Genomic DNA, 27,940 nt, shown 5'->3' on the forward strand with positions numbered 1-27,940 from the left:
AAAAAAAGTTTGTTTTTGATGTGGGGAATAAGTCTCTCTGCCCAGGGTAGCACAACCATAAAACAAATGGGCAAAGTGACACCTATTGTCCGCCTACAAGAGTTTGTTTTAGCCAATCACGGCATCAAATGAACTTGTGAGCAGCAGCTGCCATGAGAAACCACAAGTTAGGCTAGTCAAGGCGCGCTTATTTGGACATTGACACTCGTGACGATAGTGGATTCTGACAAAACAGATGTGATAGCAGCAGCTATACGTGTGTCCTCCTGCGCTGCCATGCTTATTTTGCCATGCCTCTTGTTTTCATCACAGCTGGTATGTCCCACCTTTAAACCGTAATACTGCAACGTGATTGGCGCAAACCGTTTTGGTTTCCTGACCCGAACGGTTGAGAATTCAGTCTGCAGGCAAGGGTAAAAATTAGCAGAACTTTTTCCGTCAGCAATAACAAACCATAAAGTACTAAATATAACTGAACTATAACTAAATTCAGAACGATTTACCTCAAGGAGCATCGAACCCAATGTTTTTTTCATGAGTTGGAGCTTTTATGGTATAAATCCATACACAGAATTATAATCCCATTTAGCCCCAAACAATAATCATTCTCTAAACAGACCTTAGAGAATGAGCTTGGAGAAACTCAGTCAACTATAAACTGTGAATTTAGTGGAAAGTATTCACACCCTTTGACCTTTTCCACATATTGTCACATTACAAACATGAATATAGTTTATTGGAATCTTGCTTCTATTCTGTTTTGATTCATATTGTAAAGTTTCTAGGGATTCTTCCGATTGTTTTTTTTTTTTGGGGGTGGGGGGTTTGTCAGTCTTTTTTTCATTGCGGGATGGTGGTTAAATAGGGTGTAGAAGAAGGGGGTTTGCCCTTGCCCAGGGCACGATTCATGTAAAAACCACCACTGTCCACTGACGCTATCCCTTTAAACTTGAGTTTAACAAAAGAAAGAATAAAAAAAAAATAAAAATTGGCACTCAAAAAAGGTGGTTTTGGAAACTACAAACTCGGGACTAAATACACATGCGCACCACACTCTTTCCAGTCTGAAAAACAAAAAAACAAAAACATTATCCTTTTCCTTCCGTTTCACATTTATGCGCTGCATTTAGGCGTTAACAAAATGTAACAAAATATGGAAAAGTTGAAAATTTCACCGCATATACGAAGTACTATTGTATAATAACAATAGTGGGCGCAATGGAACGAATTGCCTACCGCCCACCAGTGAGCGTATAGCAAACTCCTTCAAAAACAAAAAGTCAAATTTCCCCTGGCTTGACCTTTCAGGGCTTCCGTACGCTGCGCTTGTTACCAAGGCAGCCGGGAGGAAGCTGCGAAAACGGGGAGCGGGGCCGCTATGTGTCTGTTTTCTAAAAACTGGCCTCTCAAGTTTTCTCCTCTACTCCGAGTTCCTGTGGATAACATTTCGACGCAATAACATTTACCGAAGCGGGTTTGTTACAGCCTTAACGTGACATTGTGGAGAAGTTTGTCGAATGCGGCCACGTCGTGTTTTTTTAAGTGTATTTTCTCGTATTTTTAGTCGCACGGGATCTCATTATTAGCTAGCGTTTTTGGTCCCATTTTAGCTGCTTGTCACTCCTGCGTACGGACGTTTAGTTTTGCGACCTTAGCTTATTTGTGACAATGTAATGGAAATAAAATCACAGTCTCGGATAGATATAAGGATGTCCACCCCGCGCCTTGTTTCCCACCGCTCCGTGGCAGCTATGTTCGCCAGAACAGGCTAATATAATCGCCGTTATGGGCACCGCATCCTCGTTGGTCAGCCCAGGGGAGGTGATCGAGGACGGGTATGGCGGCGAGGGAGGGGAAGCCTGTGAGATCCCCGTGGAGCTCAAGCCCAAAGCCCGACTCCTCCGCAGCTCCTTCCGCCGCGGTCCCCGGGTCATCGGGGCCAGCTTCAAATCCACGGGCTCCGTGGACCTGGAGTACGCTGCCGAGTACGAGAGACTCCGCAAGGAGTACGAGATCTTTCGCGTCAGCAAGAGCAACGAGATCACGTCCATGCAGAAGAAGGAGGCCAAGCTGGACGAGGAGAACAAGAGGCTGAGAGCGGAGCTGCAGGTAAATGGAGGGGCTGGCCGCCGAGATCACCTGCGGTGCTGTGAAAATTTATTTGTCCCCCGATGGATGCTTTTACGTCACGCTTACCTGTCTGAGTCCATCACACAATCCCGCTCAACCAGAGTAAAAGCTGCAAGTTTTCAAAAGAAGATTTCACTTGCCCTGTGTGGGAAAGCAAATGGCCCGTAAACCTGATAAATTCAGCAGCAATTGCTGGTCACGGTTCTGTCAATCACAGCAGGTCGTCGTGGTCCTTCCTGTAGCAAAGCCCAGATCATCATAGTGTTGGGTTTGTGTCCTTTTGCTGCAATGCTTTCTTTGTTTGTTTGTTTGTTTGTTTTTTACGACAGGTGTAACAGGTAACGCACCTTCCCAGAGGTTCCACTTTCGGCAAGTCGGTCCAGAGAATAATTTCCCCAAAAGTCTTTTGGGATCATAAGGATGTTATATTTTAATAAATGTGAGACAATCCTTTGTTTTTTTTGGGGGGGGATGGAGTCAGGAGGAGTTTTAGACTTGGGACTCTGAGTCTTTTCTCTTCTTGAGTAACAAAAACTAACCTTAACGGTGCTTTAGATGTTGTCTCCTTAGTTCTTTTGTGACCTCCTGGAGGAATTTAGTTAGGCCTGGGGCATGATTACAGGCATGATGTATCTCACTGCGGTTTGCCCAAAGCCCCAAAAGTCTTAGATATGACATTCTCAACAATTTTTTAGATCTTACATGGCTCGGCCTTTTTCCTCTTGATAAATGAAATCGTCATTGAAAAGGGGAATTTTGTGTTTAATCAAGTTCTCCTTGTTCAATATTAAAGCTTTTTTGATGATCTGAAACATTTTTAAAGTGGCAAAGACTACTGTGTACTAGGGCTGGGCGATATGGCTTAAAAATAAAATCTCCGATTTTTATTTCACCAAATCCGATCAATCGATTTTGTTTCCCCCCCTCCTTTTCCTTTCACAAAAAGAAATTAAAGAAAGTATTTTCAAATCTTGGTTTTATGTAAAGCATTTTGTCTGGGAGTTGACCAGAATTCAAAGTGCAACTAAATCCAAGCTGCGGGAAACATGCTTGTCAAACAAGATGGCGGTCCTGCCGTTGTAAGCAATGAAAATATAACATGTTTACTGCTTGTGGCATTACGCAATGAGCTAAGAACTGGCTTCACCTGTGTAACTTCAGATGAAATCAAAAAAAGTAAACAAATAAATGAAAGTGCCTTTTATTATGGCAAAAAAAGTTTCCTCTTTGCACTATTTTGACAATAATTTTCCTACACACATATATATTCAGTATATTCTCTTCATAGAAGCCCAATGAGTGCATTGGCAAAATAAAATTTTTCAAAAATCTTATCTTAAAAAAATTGTCAATTCGAATGAATGGATTAAATCGATTTATCGTCCTGCCCTGCTGTGTATTTACGAGAGGCTGTCTGAACTGTTCTGCTTCGGTTTAACAGGCTCTACAGAAAACCTACCAGAAGATTCTCAGAGAGAAAGAAGCTGCCCTTGAGGCAAAGTACCAAGCCATGGAGCGGGCTGCCACTTTTGAGCATGACAGGGACAAAGTAAAACGGCAGTTTAAGGTACGGCACTCCAAAGATGTTTTTCTTCTTCTTTGCATTGTATTTGGGACCACAGTTTTATTTTCTTTCTTTTTTTTTTCTCCACCTGGGTCTAACTTTGTGGGTTTCCTCTCTGGCCCGCTAATTTGAATCCGGTACTTACTTAAATTTAGATTTTCCGTGAGACAAAAGAGAAAGAGATACAAGACCTGCTGCGTGCAAAGAGGGATCTGGAGGCCAAACTGCAGCAGTTGCAGACTCAGGGTATCCACGTCTTTAGTCCCAATGACTCCGACTCAGATGATAACCAAACCACTGTGACTGGTGAGACGCACATATCTATACGCATATAGGCATTTATTTTTCTATAATCCTGCTTAAATCCACGTATGTGTGTTTTTTTTGTGTGTGTGTGTGTGTGTGTGTGTGTTCCATAGCTGCAGGAACCCAATGTGAATACTGGACTGGTGGGGTGCTGGGAAGTGAGCCCTCTATGGGTAGCATGATGCAGCTGCAACAGACGTTCAGAGGACCGGAGTTTGCACACAGTTTAATAGATGTGGAAGGACCCTTTGCAAATGTTAGCAGAGGCAAGGAAATTATTGCAGAGACATCCTGTAGAGGCAAATAACAGCTTTACAAAGGAATTTGTGGTCAGAAAGATAACGAGTGCGGTTGAGTGGGCTTCCTGCGTACAAGGGAACAGCTTCAAAACACTGCAGACTGGCCCTTTGCAACCATTTCTCTGCTCGCCTTCAAGGTTTTTCCACACCATCATGAAAATGCAAAGAAATAAAAAAAAAAAAAAAATATTGTTATTAACACTTGCAACAATAGCTGAAGCTACTAAATTATAGCTTTGTGCTTTACCACACTGACATATCATGCAGAGTTTGTTTAAGAGTTTCTTAGTTTATGTACCATGTAGACGGCTTTATTCACGCGTGTGTTTTCTTCCTGCAGATGACTGGGATGCTGCAGTGGCCAGTCTCCTCCAGGTGTCGCCTCATGTGCCCCAGGCCTTATGGAGTAACGCCGTGCGCTGCTACCTAATCTGCACACAAGACGCTAAAGCTGAGCTGGATATCTTTATGAAGGTCGGTTTCATGGAGGTTTAAAGCCTGAAACTGCAAATTAACTTTATTTTGGAGGGATATTTCGACATTAATAATGGGTAAATGCACCTTCACAGACATGGCTGTTTGAAAGACGCGGGTCAGACGTCTTCGTCTTTATGACTGTTGTGGATTTAATTGTATCAACGTTCGTAAATCAACCAGTCTCACAGCTCATCAAACATCTATCTGAAGGAAGCATTCCAGGGAGCTCGGGTTTTTCCTCTTTGAAAAAGGAATGAGGAGATTTTAATGTATTTCTCAATTTTGGAACTTATTTAGAACCAAGATAGTTAAAACTGATGATTTCTGAGCTAAAGTGCAGAATCAAATTTATCACAAGTCAAAGAATATCTCTGCGGTGCTGATTACCTTCATGAAATAAATAACAGAAAGTGAACGAGAACAAAACACTGCACGTATTCATTTACACACTAATTATGAAAAGGGGATTTTTTTTAACGATTTGAAAATTAATGTTTAAATGCTGCTGTCTAAGCTGATTAAGAACTAAAATATTTCAGGAGCTCATGGAGTCCTCCGAACCCAGAACAAGACGTTCTACTAAAATCTAACTTTAAACTTTCTGGAGGAATTAGTGAGAAGGTTGTTTTTTAGTCTTTACAGCCAGTTATCCAACTTCTTAAGCACCACAAGATCTCCAACAGAACAGTGCTTAATAAAGTGCCTAACCTGGTCTGAAACATTAACCGTTTTGCCTCTGAAACCAGGAACAATACAATCCCACCACTGGGAGTTTCGGTCAAACGCACGGACCCACTGTCTGCTACGAAACTGTTGCAACAGGAGAGCCATCCGAAACACACACACACAGCAGCATACATGTTACAACATGTCGTTATATCAACGACAATTAAATCATTGTACGTTGGGCTTATTGCATATACAGACCACCATAGTAAGCTAGCATCAGCATTTTAGCTTACCCTCACCCCTACAACTCTTTTCTTTTCATCCAGTTCATACCGCTCTATGACTTACCACTCTTTCCTGTACTTCTCTTTTTTTTTTCTTTTTTTGTTGCATTGAATTTTTGTCCCATACAAGCACATCACATTACCTTGCTATGACGACGCCATCCACATTAATGTGGTACCTAGTTGTAAAGGAAAAGGCCTGAATGGAGTCGAGCCATTTAGACACCATCGGAAATGTGCCGTTAGGAACTGGCTTTGCAGCCGTGGGGTTGTATCCGCTCAGCTTGGCATCTTTCAGTTGGCCTGAGGTTCCCCTCCCTACAGGTGGAAGGCAGCTGTTTCTCCTGGGGTTTGACAGCGGGATGGCTCCGACATCTCATCACAGAGGGACTGAACTGTTAATACTTTACACTAAATAGACGAAGCATACAACGCTGGCAAACAGATCACTCCACCCCTCTTGTCCCGGTGGGCACAACATGTGGTTTGGATAATCTACGATAATCGATCTACCTCTGTCGTGACTGACATGGTCTTTACATTCAGCCATTCTTCTGTCAGCTCAAACATATTAAATCATTACATTAAGTATTCTCAGTTTAACACAATCCATGACCTGTGTGTAAACGTTGCAGATGAAAATTAAAAAGCTTTCTGGATTTCCAAATGGTCAAAATAAGTTTTTTCATATAAGTAACTTTACCATGTCCTGGCAAAACATTTTGACCATAATAACCCACAAGGTTATGCATGCCTCATGTTTTGAAGATCTTGATCCAGGCCATGCATGAACAAAAAGTTGTTTGATTAATTCTGCAGCTCTCTGAGGCTGTTTGATTAATTCTGCAGCTCTCTGAGGCTGTTTTTAAAACGACCAGAAAAAAGCCATCAATGCGAGTGAAAGCATTAACACGGGACTTTATTCAAATGTACAGTTCTCACGTCACAAAATACTGACCCATGTGATTTCTAAGCCAAGCCTATGCATCTGAGGCCTAAATGAAAGTTATTTGAATAGTTGGAAGCTGCAAATAATACTTTTTCTTGTAAATCTTGTTTGTCTAATGGACAGAAACACTCCTCGGTGTTACGGAGAATGTGTGAGGGTCTGGGCCATTTCTACCTAAACGTTTACTTCCCGGAGGAGACCGCTGCTTCATACGCCGCGGTGCGAAAGCAGGAGATCGAGCGGAGTTCAGTGTGTGTGCTTCTTCTCAAATCCACCATCACAAGGTACGGGACGCCTCTGAGCATGCCTGGCTTATTCCCATGGGATCGCATGCATTTTTCAGGGCCAAAAAAAAAAACATTTTGTTCTAAAGAGGCTGTCTGTTCGCTGAGTTTGGGTTTGGGCACCCTGGTGCAGTTAGAACCTCACCGGAGACTTTTAGCTGTTTCCATTCACCGTTTACTGTTCACACATTGGATGTTTACACGATATAAAGAGTGCTGGCTCACACTCGTACACATCAGATTAAAAACGCAGGTCAGAATTCGAACAGGAATCACGTCCTGCTAGATTTTTAGCCAAAAATGGTTATTAACCAAACATTTCACCCCCAAGTCACATTCCTCTCTAGGGCATAGATCCCGTCTCTTTACTTAAATGTTTAATGGGGGTCTTTACTTGAACATAGGTGTTTAAGAACATCTATGTGGCACCTTCAGGCGTCTTCAAATTAAACCCAAGGATGAACCAGACTTTAGTCCACAGTTGATTTTCTGATATCTTGGCTGATTTCTTTTCATTTTTCCCATGATGCCACACTACGTAGCAGTATGTTTGAGGTTTGGCTTAAAATATATCGCAAGATGCGCCTCCTATTAACTCTAGTAATTTAAATTCTCTAATAATAATCTCTAATTATTGTTGAGATTTGACAAATAGTGATCCTTTTGGTACTCGTGACTGACCTAAAACATAGGTACCATACGGTTAGTGGAATTTAAGATCACAAACTGATATGTTGCATGTACAGATTTAGTTTCAGCTGCATAAGAAGAGGGCGTTGCAGCTCTGTGTCTTCAGAAGTAACAGATGTTTATATTGTACTGAAAAAGATTAATTTTGCAGCTGTGTGGTAGAAGATTGTGAGGAGGCTTTTATTAAGAACCCGGACGGACATCCGCTGGTGCTGTACCTTAGGACCGAAGAGGACAACAGCTTGTCTGAGCCCGTCAGGCAGCTGCTGGAAAGGGTTAATGCAGCGGACAAGGCCGCCAAAATCAAGGTGTGTAAGTCTAGATTTAGACAGACATATTCCATTCTTTCTTTAAAATTGTAAAAGCCATTATTTTTCCTACTTTTTGGGCACAAGATCCTGCTCAATCGGGAGATTTAAAACAGAATCTGAAGTTGAAAGCACCGAAACCCCCTTCTTAATTTTTTTTTCAATCAACATATTAAATGTGTCATAGATCTCAAAATGTGTGTTTTTGATTTTACCAGTCCACTGTTAAAAACTCAGCTGATCAAAGTTTGTCCACACGCAATTAAAAATCTGTGAAATAGCACTTTACTGCCATGCCAAATCACAAGCAATGCTCATCGTTTTGCTTTTTCATAATTAGCTGAAGTTGTGGTAAATGTTTCAACCTCTTGGAAAAGTCCAGAACAATATGGGTCGGGGAAATGTAGGACAATTTAAAATGGAAAATCCGTACAAACATGAAATGTAAGTTTTTTTTGTTTTTTGTTTTTTTTGTAGATTTTCCACCTATTACTAAATAATAAAACAAAATGCAGGTGCAGACGCTTTGTTTCTATCTGTCTGACTTTTACTGTTACCCAGGTGGTGGATCACAGCGGCTCTGCAGAAGAAGGCGCTCAACTCATTTACGCTCAGCTAGAGAAGATCATCAAGCAGGTGCATGCCTTCTCCTCTTATTGCGTCAACACCTAAAGGGAAGTGTGTGCAGACATCATTTTGTATGTGTCAGCATATGTAAACACTTGATCTTTATCCCCACCGTCTAGGAGTTGTTGGGTTTTGAAGGAGCCGACGATGACCCAAAGGACTCCGCCCTAGACGAGGGGTGCGAGGAAGACTTGGGAGACGTGCTTTGGGACCTGCACGACGAACAGGAGCAGAACGAGTCGTACCAGCAGGCGTGCAGCAGCACCACCTCTCATTTAGGCTTCCAGAAGGTACAGTGTAGGTCTCCTCTGTTCAAATGTCTAACAGTCCCTTTACACCGTCTCACTTCTGAATGTATGAAGGTTTTTCACTCTGTGCTGCGTCTCCTCAGTACATCGATCGTTTGAACGACATGATTGCTGCCCCCCCTCCCACGCCGCCTCTCCTGGTGTCTGGGGGTCCCGGTTCAGGAAAGTCCCTCTTGCTCTCCAAATGGTGAGAGGATGATCTTTCTATACAATCAGTTAGTATAATTTGTTGGTTAAGACCCTTTAAGAACCTTTAATAGCTATCTATTAAGTTTGACTTTTAGTTGAACTTAGTAATCAGGTTTTTATGTGTTTTATTTATATTTTTCCGTTAGTTATTTGAAAATCTACATATTTTTTAAGTGTTCATATATATTTTTTATTTACTATTAATGTTTTGTTTTTATTATTGTCTTTATAAATGTCTTTATTATAGTTCCAGGAACGGTTCCTCAGTTCCTCACTCTCCACAACAGTTGGATTTGTTTTAAGTTTACATAGTTTAATAATTCTCAGAGCGTTTTTAACATCTGTAAAGCCCTTTTCTGTTCAACGTCCCCGTTTGAAAACTGCTCTACAAATAAAATTTGATTTAGTTCCATTGATTGAGGCGTCGTGGCGAATGCGTTCAGTGTGACGTGTCGCCGTCCGAATGTAAATGTCTTTTTTGCGTGGTCTAGTTGGCCTAATAGTGGTGGAGTCTTTATTGTTGCAGGATTGAGCTGCAGCAGAAGCAGTCTCCCAACACTCTGTTCCTTTATCACTTTGTCGGCCGCCCGCTCTCCACGAGCTCGGAGCCCGTCCTCATCATCAAGCGGCTCACGGTCAAGGTAAAGAGCCTCCGTCTCTGGGTTGCTTCCGGCTAAGACGCGTCTTGCTTGGCAGGAGAGTCTGTTTACTGTTTATGTTGTTTATATACGTATCGCCACGTAGCTGCTGCAGCACTTTTGGTCCATTTCTGGTTTATCCATGGATCCCAGTAAGATCCTGGAAGAGTTTCCCCGCTGGCTGGAGAGACTGTCTGCCCGGCATCAAGGAAACATCATCATCATCATCGACTCCATTGACCAAATACAAGTATGTCCCTTCTCGAATCTAAATCAAAACACAGCACATTTTAATTTAGTTTGTCGCGTTTATCTCCGTATTTGGAGAATTTTTATTTCTTTTTTTTAACTTTAACGTTTGTCTGTTTCAGCAAGCAGAAAGGCACATGAAGTGGCTGATTGACCCTCTTCCCGTCAATGTCAGAGTGGTCGTATCTGTCAATGTAGAGACGTGTCCGCAGGCTTGGAGGTAATATTTCTGATTGCAGATGTTCTGCGTACATTTACTATCAGGTCAAAAGCTTGCGTTCATTGTGGGTTTGCAAAGACTTCCTCAAACATATGGTCAAATATCCCCGAGTGAGTCGCAGAGAAACCACACGTTTCTCTTTTTTGCCATCAGCAAAGTCCTTGCATCATCCAGGCTGGATATTTGACCACTCTTATCAGAAATAATAGAAAACATTTAAATCTGTGGTTTGTCTGGCACCGACCCAGCTGGTGCATAGTCCGCAGAATTTGAATAAGGTTGAGGCCAATTCTGATGTACGTCTGGGTTCATTATCCTGCTGACGCTCCCAATGATTAAGTTTCAACAGTCCTCCTTCCTAATTATTTTATCCACTTCATGCGATGTACCAGCACCACTTACAGTGGAACGCACCCTCGCCATGATTCTGCCACTACCATGCTTGACAGTCTGCACATAGTGATCTTAGGTTTAAAACCCTTAAAACTGTGGACAGTGATGCCGCTGTTCCAAAAGCTTGCAATTTATGGCAAGCTTAAGCCTCGCAGGTTTACTTTGTTGTTCTTAGATAGCCTAACCAGTTTCCTTTCATCTATTGTTGATGGTTTGGGTCAGATGGTTGAAACTGTGATATAATTGGGGGTTCCAACAGCAACGGGATCCCAAACAAACCTCAAAACAGCTTTTGGAATGGAGAGAACAGGCTTGCACGAGTCTTCTGGAAAGCCCTGACCTCTAAGCCATATGCAAAACGTGTGCAGGATTTCTAAAAGTGGTACATCTTAGGTTAAATAAAAAAAAAAAAATACATTAACTCAACTAATTCTATCAGAAAATGGATCAAATATCTGACCAGAATTATGCCAGAACATTTCTGTTGGCAACAACAACAAAAACATGTGGCGGTACGATTTGAATTGAACCTGGATGTGTGACTTTAACCCAGTTTGGAGGAAAGAAAATCCACAGTAATTTTAAAACGGTACTTGTTTTCAAAAATACATTATCATTGTACATTATGTAATCAGTCCACTCTGGTAAAAGAACAGCAGAAATGCAGATTAAAAGCCAAACGTATTGTTCGTGCTGTCGTTCACGCCTTTCCGCCTCCTGACGCCTCGTGCAATGTAAACATCTGTTACAGCAATTCAGATTTTGGTGGCACGTCTAGTTTAAACTGTTTTTATTTTTATTTCTTTTATTAGGTTGTGGCCCACGCTGCACTTGGACCCACTGAGTCCCAGAGAAGTCAAGAGCGTAGTCAGTGCAGAGTGTCAGGCCGTGGATCTCAGACTCACCAAGGATCAGGTCAGATCGATGGCGTTGAAGCGTTTCACATTGTGGTGAAGGTTTAAGACGAGCTTAAACGTTTCACAATGTTGTTGCAGGAGAAAAAGCTGGAAAAGCACTGTCGCTCTGCGTCGACATGCAACGCTTTATACGTCACATTATTGGCCAGGATGATCACCAGGTCAGCCGTGTTCACTCTTTGTTTTTGTTTTTTGTGTGTGCATAAATATAAGAAAGCGAAGAAAAAAAGTAGATATTTGCTTTTAGATTATTAGACCAGGACCAACCTTCATTTCTTTGTTCCTTTTTGGATCATATTTAATTAAAAACTACTTGGAAATTGAACTGTGATTCCTGAAACCATCCAACCCTATTAACATCATTAGGTTTTATTTCAAAGTAAAAATATTCTGCCTTTCTAGGGACATTTGCTAAATATTTTAACATTTGTTTATCATACTCACAATTTCCTGAATTAGACGACCTTTTTTTTTTTCACGAATAAATCAACTTTGTTTTGGATGGATAGCTTCAGCTCTGGCTGGTCCTTGGAGAAGAGCCTGGAGCAGTGTCTGCAGTGTCAGGACACCCTGTCTCTCTACCGCCTGGCGCTGAAAATGATGTTGAAGTTCCTCAACACAGACAGAGAGAGGCACATACTGAAAGAGGTCAAACAAAGTCTTCTCCAGGCTTTACTGTTAATGCACCAGCAGATAAATGCACGCTTTAGGCCACGCAGTTTTAATGCTCAGCAGAATAATTTGTACATGTACGTTGTTTTCTCCTCTAGATGCTGTGTCTTGTATTTTCCAGTCACAACGGAGTGAGTGAATCAGAGGCACTGGATCTTTTCCCAGAGCTGGACTGGCCCACGCTGGCCTCTCTGCTCCACCACCTGAACAGACTCTGCATTGTGACCCTCCGCTGTGGACTCATCAGGTTTCACCACCTCCAGGTAAGTAGGCTCACTTTCCCACAGAAACATAATCTAATCTACAACACGACTGGACCATATAGCTAAAAAATTATATCGATCCCACTCAAATGTTGAAATAATTTACCCGTCCATGATGTTGTTGTCCAGTTTCTGTCTGGAACCCCCCCCCTCAGTGTCAACCATTTAAATCCAGATTAGAGGCAATTCCCAGTTATGTTGATATCACCCATTTCTGTTTAAAAAGATCCTTCCAGCAGTGTCGCGCCAAAGTTTCTCCATAATCACCACCTGGGAGACCAGATATTTCCTCATGGAGAGGGAGGCGGGCTCATCTTTGATCCACTTTATTATCATGGTTTGCTTCGCTAGCACTGAATCACGTTCTTGTTTTTTTTTTTTTTTTTTTTTTTTTTTTTTCCGCGCGAGAAGGAAACCTTCGCAATCAAATGTTGAAGTAACTGGGTGCTGACACCTGCCGACCCATTGCAGTACTTTTGGATGTAAGAGCGTTCCAGGAGTCCAGGATTTGTGTTACATTTCCACGAGCAATGCAAAAGTACATCTCAATAAAACAGAATGGCGTTAAAAAGTTATTATTTTTCAGTAATCCACCTGAAAAGCAATACTCATAGGTCACACAGTAATATTTCCACTGCTTATTTCTGTTAGTTTTTTAAGATTATAGCTAATGACTAATTAAAAAACAAAATTATTTTTTTCTGAAAAGGTGAATATCATTTGACACAACAACAGCAACTAAGTTATTATTACAGGAATGTTATATTATGGCCATGTTATGTGCTGCACCATCATGATGAAGACTTGACAGCTGTCCAGTAGAAAGTTACGGACGCCCTCCACAAAGAGGGTAAGCCTAAAAATGGTCAAGAAGCTGATTTTACAAAGTGCAATATCCAAGCATAGTAATGGAAAATTAAGTGGAAGAAAGAAATGTTTCCTAATTCCTTTTTTTTCAATTCCGTTACTGAAACTGCCTTCTAATGTGCTGAGACTAAGTTTTATACTTAGTAGTCCCAATCCACTCTGTGATGTTGATTGTTTAACTTTTAAGTTCCCAGCCAGTCCATTTCAGATCTTAGTATATTAATGGATGTAATTTTTGTTTGGCATTACTAAAATATATGTCGTAAGTAATATTCTTTAGTGTTTTTGTTTTTTAATTATTATTATTTGTCTGCCTTGCAGGCTTGTAAAGCGGTGAAGCTGGAGTTCCTAGGTGGAGGAAGCGGCTGCGCTCCGTACAGAGAGAAACTTATCCATTACTTCAATCAGCAGCTCAGGTCGGGCAGCCGTATTTAGCCCCCCCCTTTTCACATTTGGATCGTACTCTACAGCCGGTGAAACTCAAATCACTGTGTGTACATTCGTAGCCAGGACTGCGTGACATGGCGAGTGGCAGACGAGCTTCCCTGGCTGCTCCAGCAGCAGGAGGACAAAACTAAACTCCAGCTCAGTCTTCTGAACCTGTTTGTCTCCCAAAACCTCTACAAGAGGTAAATGTTTGTGTTGACTGAAAACGTGCATAGCTACAGGATGCTATTACTCATTCCGAGGTGTTGCATTTTGCTTCTTTTTTTTTTTTTTTTTTTTACTCCCAAGGGGACACTTCTCTGAGCTGCTGGCCTACTGGCAGTATGTGGGCAAAGACAAAAGCTCAATGGCAGCCGAATACTTTGACTCGCTGAAGCGTTACGAGAAGAGCTGCGAAAGTGAAGACAGTATGAAAAAGCTCGCAAACCTTTACGAGACTTTAGGTCGTTTTCTCAAAGACCTGGGCCTTCCAAGTCAGGTAAAAAAAAAAAAAAAAAAAAGATTGGTCCTATAAAGAAATCCCCATTTGTGTCTAATAGGCTTAGATGTGTTTTTGTAGGCCGTTGCCCCTTTACAACGGTCTCTTGAGATCAGAGAGACGGCCCTGGACCCAGACCATCCCAGCGTGGCGCGCTCCCTGCACCAGCTGGCTGGAGTTTATGTCCAGTGGAAGAAGTACGGGAACGCCGAGCAGCTGTACAAGCAAGCGCTGGAGATAAGCGAGAACGCCTACGGCGCCGAGCACGTCGCCGTGGCGCAGGAGCTGGACTCCATCGCTATGCTCTATCAGAAGCAAAACAAGTAAATGGAGCTTTGTTCTTGTTGGCATGTGCTCTTAAAGCAGCGTGAGCATTCTGGAGAACATCGAAGAAGACTGAATTCAAATCACAGACGGGTTACTCCTCGCACTTTGTCTTCCAGGTTTGAACAAGCTGAGAAACTCCGCAAGAGGTCAGTAAGGATTCGTCAAAAGACGGCGAGGCAAAAGGGTCACATGGTGAGGAAAAAATATTCAAAATTACAAATTTGTCGTGTCTCCTCAACTTATTTTTTTTTGTTACAATTTGTAATTTTATAACCACAAACTTTAACGTGTTTTATCAGGATTTTTTCTGGTAGACCATGACACAGTGAGGAATACGGAAGAGGATTAGGGCCGATTAAAAAAAAAAAAAAAAGTTTATAAAATTCTGACTTTTTTCTCAGGATTCTGAGAAAAAAGTCAGAATTTAATTTATTTATTTTGTTTTGAATGGCCCTAATCCTGAGATTAAAGCCAGAATTCTGTCTTTTTTCTCAGAATTCTGATTTTAATCTAAGAATTCTGAGAAAAAAGTCAGAATTGAATAGATTTTTTTTATGGCCCTAATTCTGAGATTAATGTCAAAATTCTGACTTTTTTTCTCAGAATTCTGAATGGCCCTAATCCTCTTCCGTAGAGTATAAAGTGGATATAAAATGACACGTTTAGAAAAGGCTTTTCCAAATAAATATCTAAAAGGTGTGACTTGCATTTATATGCAGACCTCTTTACTATGATACCCCCCAAACAAAATCCAGAGAGGGATTCCACCTTTCAACAGAGCACTGTTTTTATCTTCTTTTTTTAGTCCCACTGTTGGCCTTTATTTAACAATAACTTTACAGGAAAGAAGATTGAGAGGAGGAGAAGATGTGCAGCAAATGGTCCAAAACGACACTGAACCCAGGACTTAAACTGTTGCAATTGGTTTCGCATGCTCTGGTTTAATCAATCGTCCCAAAAAATTAAGAGTACAGAGAGGGCAAGAGGACCATTAATGAGAGATGCAAAAAACAGAAATCAGAATCTAAAAAAAATCAGAATCTAAGGCAAGAACAGGGTCTTTGCCAGGATTTTTTTCCTCTGCATAACAGTGGACCGCTGGTGGGGGTGCACGCGTGTGTGTTGGTGTGTCGGGACGCTGGTGTGTCGTTCTGTTCCCTGGATGCATTGGAGCGTTGTGTAGTGCTGCTCGAAGGGGGCTGTTCATCAAGCTAATAAAAGCTAGCGTTAGCTAATGTGGCTCGGGACGTTCATAGCTACGATGATGCACGTTTAAGAGCTTTACTGACTTTTCTATGTTGCTCTAAACATCCGCATCTCACTGTTCCGTGTCGTATTAACAGTTATGCTTCTAAAAAATTTGCATAACAGTCTGATTTCAGCATAACTTTAGAAACTTTCAGACCAATGGTCCATTACGCTGAAATGCACTGGAAGAGAACCCTGAAGAATTGAAAGCTGATCTTCCTCCAAACTTAGCTATATGAGCAAAGCTAATAGAGAAATACGCTCAGAAATCCTCGACTAAATTCACAAAATGTGCTCAGGGGCAATGAATGCAAATGTTTCAGATTAACAAAAATATGAATGTAATGGCGGGTTTTTGTTTTCCTTCTTTAAACTGATTTTTCACACTACCCCAAGGAGGGCTATCGGATACAATTCCATTAATACACTTTTGTATACTTGTTTTTTTTTTTCTTCTAAATAAGTATCGTACTGACTTTTAATGAAACATCTTAGGCCTTCTGCCTTCATCTTGTTTTCTTCTTCATCAGTACGGCTTCACTCTGTTGAGGCGCAAAGCCCTCCAGCTGGAAGAGCTGACCCTGGGGAAGGACTCTGCTGACAGCGCCAAGACGCTCAACGAGCTGGGTGTCCTTTACTACCTCCAAAACAACCTGGAGTAAGACCCACATCCGTCCACCGTCAACACTCTGTGATAAAGACCTTGCACGAAGGTCTAGCGTTGTACGTGAAGCGGTAACATTTGCCTCCGTCCTTCTTTTCCACCTATATGTGTAACGTCCTTCTCCCGCTGCCTCCCCGTCAGTGCTGCCAAAGTGTTTCTGACCCGCTCCCTGGAGATGCGCCAGCGTGTCCTCGGTCCAGATCACCCGGACTGCGCTCAGTCCCTCAACAACCTGGCCGCGCTCCACACAGAGAGGAGGGAGTACGAAGCCGCCGAGGACATGTACGAGAGGGCGCTGGAGATCCGCAGGAAAGCCCTGTCGCCGGACCACCCCTCTCTGGCGTACACCGTCAAGCACCTGGCCATGCTCTACAAGCGCAGAGTGAGACACAGACGAAGCCGAGCGTTGACGTCCTTTTTTGTCCCGTGACCTCTGTTGGTTCTGTTTTACTTTGTATTTTAACCTGTTTGGTTCCATGTGGCCTACGCAGGGCAAGCTGGAGAAGGCCGTTCCGCTTTACGAGCTTTCTCTGGATATCAGGGAGAAAAGTTTCGGTCCCAAACACCCGAGTGTGGCCACAGCACTGGTGAACCTCGCTGTGCTCTTCTGCCAACTGGTGAGACTCACCGTCAAACCCCTTCAGCTCGCAACATACGCTCTCCCTCTAATTTACAGGGCACAGCTAAAATGATTCACGCACCCGGGACTGTTTTTATCGCAGCACAACCACAAATGTTTTTTATTGGGATTGTGTCATAAGGACCAGCACGCAGTAGTGTATTTATGTGAGGTGTAAGGCTATAGATACGCTAACCTAACATGTTTATAATTTAAAATCTGAAAAGTGCGGAATGCTTTTGTATTTTGCATCTTTTTGCTAATTGTAGATTCTTTTTTTTTTTTTGCTCCGGTTAAAGCTGCAAGTCTCTTTGCGTAAGTCTGAAACAGCTTTGCACATGGTGATGCTAAAATGTTTGCCTACTCTCCTGCAAAATGGCTCAAGCTCAGTCAGAATGGTCCAAGAGGGTCTGTGAGCATCAAATTTAAAGTCTTGCAGATTATTATTATTATTATTATTATTATTATTATTATTATTATTATTATTATTATTATTATTATTATTATTATCGGGATTTACTGTTAAAATGCTGAACATTAGGTGATAAAATAGTAAAACAAGAAATGAAACGATACGATTTAAAAACGGATGAATAAAGATAATTAATGTATGTAGCTCCATCCATCTTCTCTGGTCAGCTTCAACATCCCCGCAGATTGAAGGACCGTGTGCTCAGGGTGGGAAGCCTTCGCAGGGTAGTTGTGTAGTAAGAGTTTTACCCTGCTGTAAAAAGTATTTGCCCACTTCTAGAAATCATTTGGTTTTGCTTTTTGGCCATATTTCCTAAAACTTGTTAAATAATCTTATTATCATAAAATGAAGACTTGTTTAAATATGAAATGCAGTTTAAAAAAAAGAACAAAAAAAAAGCTATCCAAGACCACATAGCCCTATGTTAGAAAGCAAAAGCTCGGTAAAACTACTAACTATAGGCGTCACCCCTTTGTGTTAGCTTTTTTTCTTTTGGTCTCCAGAGTTTTCAGCTTGAAACGGTCATGTGGAAGTCATTTTTGCCCAGTCTCTTTCTTATTGTTGAATTATCAGCACTGACTTTGTCTTGTGGGGCCGGCTGTGCTTTAGATCTGCCTCTGGGTTCTCTTGTGACCTCCTGGTTAAATCTTTGATGCATTCTTGGAGTGATTAGTCTGGCCGCTTCATCCCTGGGTTACATTTTTTTCCTGTGGTTTTGTGGATAAAGGCTCTTACGGCACAAGGCCTTAGAAATGACTAGGTAACCCTTTCTAGGCAAGGCAAGTTTATTTATATAGCACAATTCAGTACAGAGACAATGCAAAGTGCTTTACATGATTAAAATATAGGGGAAAAAACAGAATAAAAGCAAGTAGGGATAGAATGTAGAAACAAAGAAGAACATTAAAAACAGTAAAACAGTTTAACTAGAACAGTCAAAGGCAATTTTAAACAGATGTGTTTTTAATCTTGATTTAAAGGAACTCAGGCTTTCCGTTTTCTGGAAGTTTGTTCCAGAAAAGCGGAGCATAGGAACTAAATGCTGCTTCTCCTTGTTTAGTTCTGGTTCTAGGTATGCAGAGCAGGCTGGAGCCAGAAGGCCTGAGTGGTCTGGAGGGTTTATACGCTGATAACAAGTCTGTGATGTATTTAGGTGCTAAGCCATTTAGGGATTTATAGACTAACAGAAGTATTTTAAAGTCTATTCTCTGAGATACAGGGAGCCAGTGTAAGGACTTTAGAACTGGGGTGATGTGCTCTACTTTCTTAGTCTTAGTGAGGAAGCGGGCAGCTAAACCGGTGGATATCAGCAAATTTTGTTGAATTTCCTTAGATTAGGGCATGATTTGTGGGTTATTGAGATTCTTTTTACCATCTTTATGTTTATGTTCTACTTGTGGGATTTCTTGATTCTACAGGTCAGGCAGTGATCAGGCTTGCTAATAAAAATTCAATTCAACAACTTGGTTAGTCAGTTAATTCATGATTGAAGAAGGTGCAGGCAAATATATTTTTACATAGGGCCAGGATGGTTTTGTTGGGTTTTATTGGCCTAACACATTAAATCAACAATTTCAGTTTTTTTTTTTTTTTTTGTATTTACTAAACGTATAAAGGGGAAGGAACAGTTGTGAAAGACACTATTGCATGCCTTTATGTTCATAGCTGTATGCTTTTGTTGCTTTCACAGTTTCCACTGTTAATATTTTTAGTTTTTATGACGAAAAGCTACTTTCGGGTGTCTTTTATTTTTCCAGAAGAAGCACAGTGAGGCCTTGCCACTTTATGAACGAGCACTGAAGGTCTATGAGGACAGTTTGGGCCGCTCGCATCCACGGGTCGGAGAAACCCTGAAAAACCTAGCGGTGCTAAAGTGAGAAAAATTAGATTGTTTAACGTCCTCCTAATTGAATTGCTTAAATATTTTCCTAATGTGTATATATATATATATATTTTATTATTCCTGTCCTTTAATCCAGTTACGAGGAAGGTGACTTTGAGAGGGCAGCAGAGCTTTACAAGTGTGCGATGGAGATTAAGGAGGCGGAGCCGTCGTTGGTGTGCGGCAACGCGCCGTCGCACCATTCCTCCAGCGGAGACGCACTCAGTCTGAAGACGCCTGCTGCCCCACCACATGCTGCGAGGTGACTCTGTGAACTGGGAATCACTGCAGGAGGCTTTACCATAAAACAGCCAGAATGTAACACCCCCGCTTTTATAAAAAAAAAAAAAAAAAAGGGTATGGGGTAGTTCTGACCCTTTGTGAAGGCACAAGCAGGTGAGAAGGCTCTTTGGAGGAGAAACAACCTGCATTAAAAACGGTACGCTGAAGGGTTCCCTCCACACACGCACTTCTGATAAGGTTACAACCAAATTAGTTTTGGCCTTTATTTTCTCCAATTTGTGGTGTTAAGTCTTTAAACATTGATGACCAGCACTATCTGCACACCTTTCTTCACTTTTAATCAGTGGAAGTATTTATCTGAGTGTTTAGTATCACAGCAGCACTAATATAAAGAAAAGCTTTTCTCATTGCTGCGGATAGTTGATAAATTCGTTTATGGTTGTAATGTTTTTAAAACCCTCAGAATCTTTTAAATAATTGTTTCTGAAGTTTATCAAAGTTTACATCAATAGAGATTCAATTCTGTGTATAAAAGTACCCTGAATATGTGCCAATTAACACCTTTAATTGCTTTCCGTTACAACTTTTAATGCACTTTTAGTCGTATTATGATAGTAAAACTAATTCTGGTAAAACAGGAGCTTCTCTTAAGGATTTTAAACTGCCTGCCCTCTAATAACCAACAGGACCACGAGATCTCAAGCACTTACTTTGTAAAGTTGACATGTAAGTTGACCTGTTTACAAAGTTTCAAAGCTGTCAGTTTTGTATAATCTAAAGGGCATTTTTAGAGTGAAGAATTTATAAGTATTGTAAATGATGTTAAAGCACGTGTTATTCTTACTTTTATGTGTACATTTCAAACGGACCCTGAAAAGCATCCAGGACAGGGGTGTGCAACCAAGGGCCAGGGCCCACAGGGCCTCCAGCCCTGCTAAATAAAACTCATTGAGAGCTGCCATTTTTTTATTGTACCATTTACAAAAAAAAAGGCAACTTGTCATTTTAGATTTTTTTTTTTTTAAAACTATAGGGAATTTGTTGTCATTAAAAAAAACTTTGAAAATTAGATTTTCAAATAAATAAACACAGAACTTGGGTTGATATTTATGGAGAAAAATGTAAAATAAAAAATGTGCATGGTTTCTAACCCAATGACTGGTACTTTAGTGTAATTCTGTTGTGTAAATATAATGCAATTATTCCATGGAAAAAAGGACATTGTTATTCTATCTATAGTTTAAACATTAGTTTGTTCCTTTTCTGCCAAAGTTATTAGGAATCACTGTGAAAGTTGGGGCTCCAGAGCTGCGGGTTACAGACCTTTTTATGCAAAACAAAATAAACTTGGGTAGAATTAATTAAAACTAAATAAACACTTAAAATGTGTTTGTACAGCTCATAGTCCTCTCCTAATATTGCACACATTAAAAGGTTTAATGTTCTCTCAGAAACGTTTTTGTGTTTCATATATTCATGTTTAGTGGATCTGAAGTGTCAAATACCACCTTTCTGTGGCTCAGTAAGTGAGGCCATGGTCATTTTTACCTCTTTAATTTTTTATTCTGTACAATTCAACTGGAAAACAAACAAATCTGCAAAAAAAATAATAGTTCAATAACCTAATTGAGTAACTTTGCAAACCCTTAATATTTGTTAGATGAGAATCTTACACTGGGATCCTGTCTGCGCTCCAAATTTAGGCATTCGATCTTGGGTAGACGTCAGTCACCGTGCCACATGTCGAATTTGTCCTCTGCCTTATAAAGGTTTGACAAATTCAGACTATGAAAAAACAAAAACACTTCAAATCTGAAGAAAAGTAAGCCCGTTCCATGATGCTGCCACCACCAAGGCACTTTGAAAGTGTGGTCTAAACATGTGGTTACATATTTAAAAACAACATAACACAATCTTCCAGGTTATGGTAGATTTTAGCCAAATCCAGCTGCTGTTTTGCTTCTCTGGTCTTTAGAGCAGACATGGAGAAAACAGGAGCACGTTCTCGCATTTAGAAAATCAGAAATATTTTTGTTTCCAGTAATCCAGGCAGATATTTTGCGGAGCGCGTGTCGAGGCTTGTGTTGGCGGCAAAATTTGAAGCCTCGACAGCCAGCTGTACCACGGGACTAATTCATAAACTGACTCCCCCGTCACATCTAGTTGTTCAAATATATTTAAGTGTACAATTACAAAGTAGTGCAAGCAGATTCACATCACAACCCACTTTCCATTCAGCTGTTGTATTCAAAAGAGATTGTGATCAAGGCCAGAATGTGTCTGTTGGCCTCATATACACCGTTCATCATCACCGTTCAAATTAAAGCTTTAAACATCAAAGTCACGCCAATCACTCTGCCTGTTGTGTATTTATTGTCCACTTGGTGGCGCAGTAGAGTAAATGAACAGAGCAATAGGCTGGAAAGCTTCAGTCCTTCCAAAGCCGTCTTCTCCATCACCGACTTTAACCAATTGTACTTCAAATCCTCAAGACGACTAAAAGCTCAACTTGAAACTAAAGCGACTTTTTTGTTTTCTTCTTGAATTTTATAAGTCACCTGTTGCATAAAACATGTAAAAACATTTTTAAAAAAATACCTGCCATTTTAACTTGTAGATGTTTTCTGTCCACCGTATTCATGTTGCGAGTCGTAAATCTGCACTGGAAAGTATTTGAGGGAAGAAAAAAACAAAATAGACTGAATCTAATAAATACTTTATTGAGAAAGTGTCCAGTGAGGCTGTAGCAGAATGTCACACGGCCGAAGCGTCGGCGCGCTCAACATAAAACGTTAATAAACAGATTAAAGAGCATTTGTCATGAGGATCTGATGTCATTCCAAGTGTGATTTTTGTTTGCCTGCAACCGGTTTCATGCAGCGTGTGTCTTCAGCCTTTTAGTTTATTCAAGAGTTCTCTTTCATACGCAGACTTTTGGATGAGAATGTTAAAAGTAGCATGAATTCAGACAAAAAAAAAAAAAAAGTTCTTCAGATCATCGTCGTCTACAACTTTCTCATTTGAGCCATTAAGTCTTCCAAGCTCACTTCAGTCTCCTCCACCGTCTCTCCGCTGGCAGTTTCCTGGTACAAAACACAGCGGGACACAATCGTCCAGATTAATAACAGGCTGAAGATTGAAACATAAAACAACTTTAGTGATTTCCCATCATTAACGAAGCGAAACCAACAAGCTGGTTCCTTCAATCCGTGGCAGGCTACAGGTAGCTAACCTCGGCTGGAATGGTGTACGCCACAGTGATGCCCTCTGGGAGGTCAGGGACGGTCCCAGACGCGGCGCGTAACTCGGCGTCCGTCACTTCCGACACCAGTTCGATACCTGCGCGACAGAGACGCACGCGTTAATGCCCCGCAGCGTCGGAACGGTCAACAACAGCAAGCGCATGTAACAAACAAGAGCTTCTGACCCCATTCGTTGTCTTCGTGGACAATCTCTTCCTCCTCCTCCTGCGCAGCTTCCACCTTGGGCCGCTCGGCTTCTTTCTTCTGAACACAAAGAGCCGCACAGGTCGCAATCACAACATTTAAAGTGGTTTCCTGGGAACTGTGCGTGACAGGCCGACAAAGCGGCGCATAGCTTGAAGTAGAAGAGAACCATCGCTACAGCACGGTGGTGCGTTCAGGGGTCCCTTTACCAATTAGCCGAGGGTCCAAAGGGGGATCAGATAGAAATGGACGGCACGCTTTTTAGATTAATTGTAAAAACAAAGCGGTTTACGTTCCGCTTTGTGTTGGCCTGCACTGCAAAAAGGGAACTAAAAGTAAGTAAAGTTTTCTTAAAATTAGTATATTTTCCCTTGATTTGAGTAGCTAAATAAGACTATTTGCCAATGGGATGAGTATTTTTACCCCCAAGATGAGATAATTAGATATTCGGCACTTGAAATAAGATGATGGAGATGAAATGTTCTTATGTTAAGTGCAAAACTCTTATTCCATTGGCAAATAGTCTTATTTAGCTGCTCAAATCAAGGAAAAAGACACTCAAAATTTTACTTACTTTTAGTAAAATTTTTTGCAGTGTATTGCGCTGAAACCACGTAAAAATACTTAGATCAGCTCTGCTAACCTTAAACTCCTCCTGTTGCCTCCTGCAGTGGCGGTCGCTACACTGCGGGTTGGCCTTCATGGCCATAGTGGGGAAAAAGTCCTGCATGGCGTTGTATCCCAGATAATAGCTGACCGTGCCGAACTTCAGAAGATATCTGCAGAACAAAACACACTTTTCTCAACGTTTCTCCCTAAAGTCTGAGCTTTTAATGCGGGTAACGCCAGCCAGAGGTGTTGGCCACGTACTTGAGGACATTCTGCACCAGGATGCCTGCGACCACGCCCATCGTTGTCGGCAAGCTGGCGGCGCACACGCCCTCCCGCTTCAGGGTTTTCTCGTCGATGTTGGCGGCCACCACCAGCGGAGGGGCGCACTAAAGAACGAATAATATACGGTTTTCCATAAAATCGTGCTAATAGAGAACGACATTAATGTGCGTCTACGTACGGCGAAGCAGGCCGTCTCCCCAGGAATGATGAGCTGGATGTGCCCCGACACGGCGTTTTCGCTCACGCCTGACTCCATCCAGATCTGACCCAGTTCGTTACAGGCCTGAAATAAATCAAGAAAAAGTGTTAAAACCCGAACAGATGGTCCTGCTGGCCCCCGCTTTCTTCTCGCGCTGAGGTACTCACGGTATTGATGGCCATCCTGGCCTCAAAGTTATCCACGCAGCTCAGAACTAAATCCACCGGTCTTCCTTCCTCCAGCCCTCCGCGACTGAAAAAAAAAAAACGGGATCAGAGTTGCGGACGGGTCCTCGCAGACGCACGTCCGTAAGGTGGGAGTGCCCACCTGATGCGGTCCATGAAATGTGTGAAGTTGTCCAGTGTTGTGATGTTGTAGTTGTGCGTCTCAAAGGCCACGTCTGGGTTGATGTTTCTGTCGGGAAAACGGCGACTGGAGTAAAGATGGAGGACACAGGACGGACCGGTGGGGGGGGATGACGCTCCCGGGTGCCAACGCCTTACCTGAGCGTGTGTTCTGCAGCCTCCACCTTGCTGAGGCCCGCCTGGTGCGGCTGGAAGAACAGCCGGTTCATGTTGGCCAGCTCCACCTTATCGTAGTCAAAGAGCAGCAGCTGGAAGGGCCAGAGGGGGGAACCGGTGAGTCTGCATGAAGGGACCGAACACACGGCAGGGAAACGGTGTCCAGGACAAAAAGGTAGAACGAGGTTTCTATTACCTTACCGATGCCACATCTGGTGAGCATTTCAGCCGTCACGCTGCCGACGCCTCCCACGCCGACCACAGCGACTGAAAACGTCCGGATTTTCTGTCGACAGAACCCCAAATAGTTATTGGTCCAAAGACTCAATGCACGGCGCTCCTGTGCAGCTTCTCCGGACTATTACCAGACGCGAGTTTCGAACATTTTCTGCAAACCTGCTTGGGCTGTTGCTGCGCGTTACGATCTAGAAATCCTGAAGCGACACGGTGCCGAGGTCCGCTTTTGATCCAGCAGCGTGCTAAAAGGCTCCGCTTTTAGTTATGCGTTTGTTTATTTATGGGCAAGTGGAACTGAACGTTTAAAAGGTGGTCGTTTCTGTGCTTTGACAGATAACCTGGTTTTGAAACCGCCCGGAAGGCCTGGATATCAGCAAACCAGTAAAGCAGCTCTTCTAATAGTCAGTAACTTTTAACACTAAACCTATATAATCCATTCATTCATTTTGTTTGTTTTATTTAACAAATCTGGTTATAGCATAAACAGGGAATTGAATCAATCAATAATCAAGATATCACTGAGAATCTAACTAAAAATATTAATAAAAACTCCGTAAATCCACAATGTTTGACTAAAAATGTAAGTATTGCAATCCAAAGGGGAAGGATGTAAACTGAATCTCTGCAAGAAGCACTTAATTGGAAGCAATAAAAAAAAAGGACATTTTCTTACATTTCAAGACTGGGGCCAAAACTCAGTCCAAAGCTGGACTCTTGCTAATGAAACGAAAAGGAATGAGCAGAGGCAAGATTTACATTCAAAGCCATTTACGCTGATGTCGCCCAGATAAAACTGTGTTGCCGTTAGAAGTAAAACAAACAGTAAGCGCGGCCCGTGTTAAATACGGCTGCTCAGTGAAATACATTTGGGGTTTAGTTAGAGAGCAGAAGTGAACAAATAGGATCATAAAGACTAGGGAACATGCCAGACATCCATCTGAAGACATCGTCCCCGCAGTGAAACATGGTGTGGGGGGGGGCGTCATGCTGTGGGGACAGGGAAGTTCTTGTTTTTGACACAGTTTTGTGTTTTGGGTCTTTTTTTTGTGCTGAAATAATCCCAGTTTAACCCAACATGCAGTCAGTCTAACACTTTTTCTTTTTAATCATGGATACAAACCGCTGGAAGCTCAGTCGCTGGACATGACAATTACAGCTTTGTGACAAGATCAGATTTTTCACCTTATTTTTTTTTATTTAAAAAAAAAAACACTTTTCTAATGTAAACTACAACACATCACTGGATAAATAAAAGAAATTTCTAGAATAGTTTCCAAATTTATGGAAATAGTCAAAATGAGTGGGAGAGACAAAACATGATCTGATTGGTCTCTCTCCGTGTTCTAGATCTAGGGAGAACAGATTGTTTTAGAGACAAAAGGCAGGTTGAAATATTCTCTTCCCTTGGGTAGCTTTAGTAAGGAAACGCTTCAAATGTAGACAAATAGTTGTGTATGATGAAAGGAAGAAATGTTACTTCATCAATAAATCTGCTGTAGAATCAACCTCTCCAGCTTTTCTACTGTGGTCTCCTGACTGCAGGAGAATGGATTATTTCAGGGAAACTGAATTTCTCACAAAACTGGAATTGTGTCAAAATAAAAGGCAGAAATTGACTGTGATCAAGCATGCATCAAGAAAGAGTCAGGCCCCTCAAATCAATGTCAACTGAACATCCATCCTGGTTTGAATTTTAAAGTATAGAGTCGTGGCTTTTCCTGCAAAGAAAACCAGGGGAAAAAGCACTTCCATAAAGGGAAGTGTGCTATATTTATTGATTTCGAGCACCCTGTTAAGGTTTTTAAAAGTTTTAGTTGTGCAATGATTTAAAAGGAATATGCATTTGCCTGTTCCTTTACCTTTATGCTGCAAATCTTGTAAAGATTGAACCAAATGATGTGCTGGTGGCACAGGGGTAGCATGTAGAGCCCATGTAGGGGGCAGCTGACCCTGGTTTGACTCTAATCTGCGGTTCTTTGCCACATATCTTGCCCCTCTCTAAGCCCCCCTTTCCTGTCAGCCTACTTTTGATCAAAGGGCTGCTAGTGGCGTACAAAAATGGATGTGTGATACCTTTCTTTTAGTCCATGTCACTGTAGCCGTGGTGTGTACGTATGTTTTTGCACATGCATGTAATCTTGTAAACAGACCTCAGGGTATGTGAAGAAAAAGCTTCTACTTTAAATCGTTTATGGTTTTCTTTGCAGTTTCTGTTTTATTAGGTGGTTTATTAAATCATGACACAGAGTTTGTGATGGGATACAGGGGAAGATTTTTTACTGGAGGGCCTGCCCTGGTGGACATGTGAACAGCCTCGATTTTTATTGTCTGCATATTTATCCTCAGCTAAAGTTGCTCAAATAGAGAAGAGCAGCAGCAAAACACAGAAATAATAAAGAAACTTTTGGTAAATGTCTTACCTCATAGTCATCCACGATGCCCATTCTTTTTAAAGCCATAAGGCGGCTGAAACAAAAACACAGCAGAGTTTAGTTTGTGGTCCATGGGAGACTAGAGATCCACCCAAAGAGGCGATGAGTCACAAGGCGTCGCCTCTCGCTGCTCTGAGCTCTCTCGCAAATAATAATAATAATAATTATGATGATAGTAATAAATCAGCTAAAAATAGAAACGCGAAAAGCCACCTGTACGGGTTGGAATCCACCACCTCGGCGCTCATTATGTCAATCCTGGGTCTGTTGTGAGCATCCTCCGCGGCAGCCTGCCTCTGCTTACACTTGATCAGCTCGTTTTCCAGCTCCCGCACCCTCAGCTTCAGCTCCTCCACCGTCGCCATGGCGTAAATAAAATAAAATAAAATCCACTGGCGCCAAAGAACCGCGCTGCAACGAGAGGGAAGGAGAGTAAACCCAATTTGAACGAAATCAGCGCAGAGAGAGGAAAGTACACGTCTGCTTTTCTCCAAACAGCTGTCAGGATGTGTGTTCCCTCGAACAGCG

At 41.8% G+C, this 27,940-nt stretch overlaps 2 protein-coding genes across 3 annotated transcripts; one reads left to right on the forward strand and one right to left on the reverse strand.

Moving 5' to 3' along the window:
• Window positions 1-1,321: 1,321 nt before the first annotated feature.
• nphp3 (nephronophthisis 3) lies at window positions 1,322-22,668 on the forward strand. Of its 2 annotated transcripts, XM_036125156.1 has the most exons (27): window positions 1,322-2,109; window positions 3,572-3,697; window positions 3,850-4,000; window positions 4,114-4,266; window positions 4,640-4,773; window positions 6,802-6,962; window positions 7,804-7,960; window positions 8,522-8,596; window positions 8,707-8,877; window positions 8,979-9,082; window positions 9,611-9,725; window positions 9,829-9,972; window positions 10,094-10,191; window positions 11,397-11,499; window positions 11,580-11,662; window positions 12,011-12,149; window positions 12,272-12,436; window positions 13,625-13,719; window positions 13,810-13,932; window positions 14,039-14,228; window positions 14,310-14,551; window positions 14,672-14,747; window positions 16,334-16,461; window positions 16,609-16,849; window positions 16,959-17,084; window positions 19,316-19,431; window positions 19,538-22,668. In XM_036125156.1, exons 1-27 carry the CDS (start codon window positions 1,786-1,788, stop codon window positions 19,704-19,706), a joined length of 3,909 nt encoding a protein of 1,302 aa, XP_035981049.1. In that variant the 5' UTR covers window positions 1,322-1,785; the 3' UTR covers window positions 19,707-22,668. The 2 variants fall into 2 exon arrangements, 1 of the variants encoding a protein (XP_035981049.1); XR_004927379.1 differs by lacking the exons at window positions 16,959-17,084; window positions 19,316-19,431; window positions 19,538-22,668 and having other exon boundaries at window positions 16,334-16,526; window positions 16,609-16,734.
• On the reverse strand, window positions 22,386-27,777 carry uba5 (ubiquitin-like modifier activating enzyme 5). Its single transcript, XM_012853147.3, has 12 exons — window positions 27,626-27,777; window positions 27,401-27,446; window positions 24,940-25,029; window positions 24,726-24,835; window positions 24,550-24,636; window positions 24,390-24,474; window positions 24,202-24,306; window positions 24,000-24,127; window positions 23,773-23,908; window positions 23,111-23,189; window positions 22,916-23,022; window positions 22,386-22,766 (listed from the first exon to the last, which is right to left on the reverse strand). Exons 1-12 carry the CDS (start codon window positions 27,775-27,777, stop codon window positions 22,689-22,691), a joined length of 1,203 nt encoding a protein of 400 aa, XP_012708601.2. The 3' UTR covers window positions 22,386-22,688.
• Window positions 27,778-27,940: the final 163 nt, after the last annotated feature.

Source organism: Fundulus heteroclitus, chromosome 21 (assembly GCF_011125445.2).
Source record: "Fundulus heteroclitus isolate FHET01 chromosome 21, MU-UCD_Fhet_4.1, whole genome shotgun sequence".
Taxonomy (NCBI): domain Eukaryota; kingdom Metazoa; phylum Chordata; class Actinopteri; order Cyprinodontiformes; family Fundulidae; genus Fundulus; species Fundulus heteroclitus.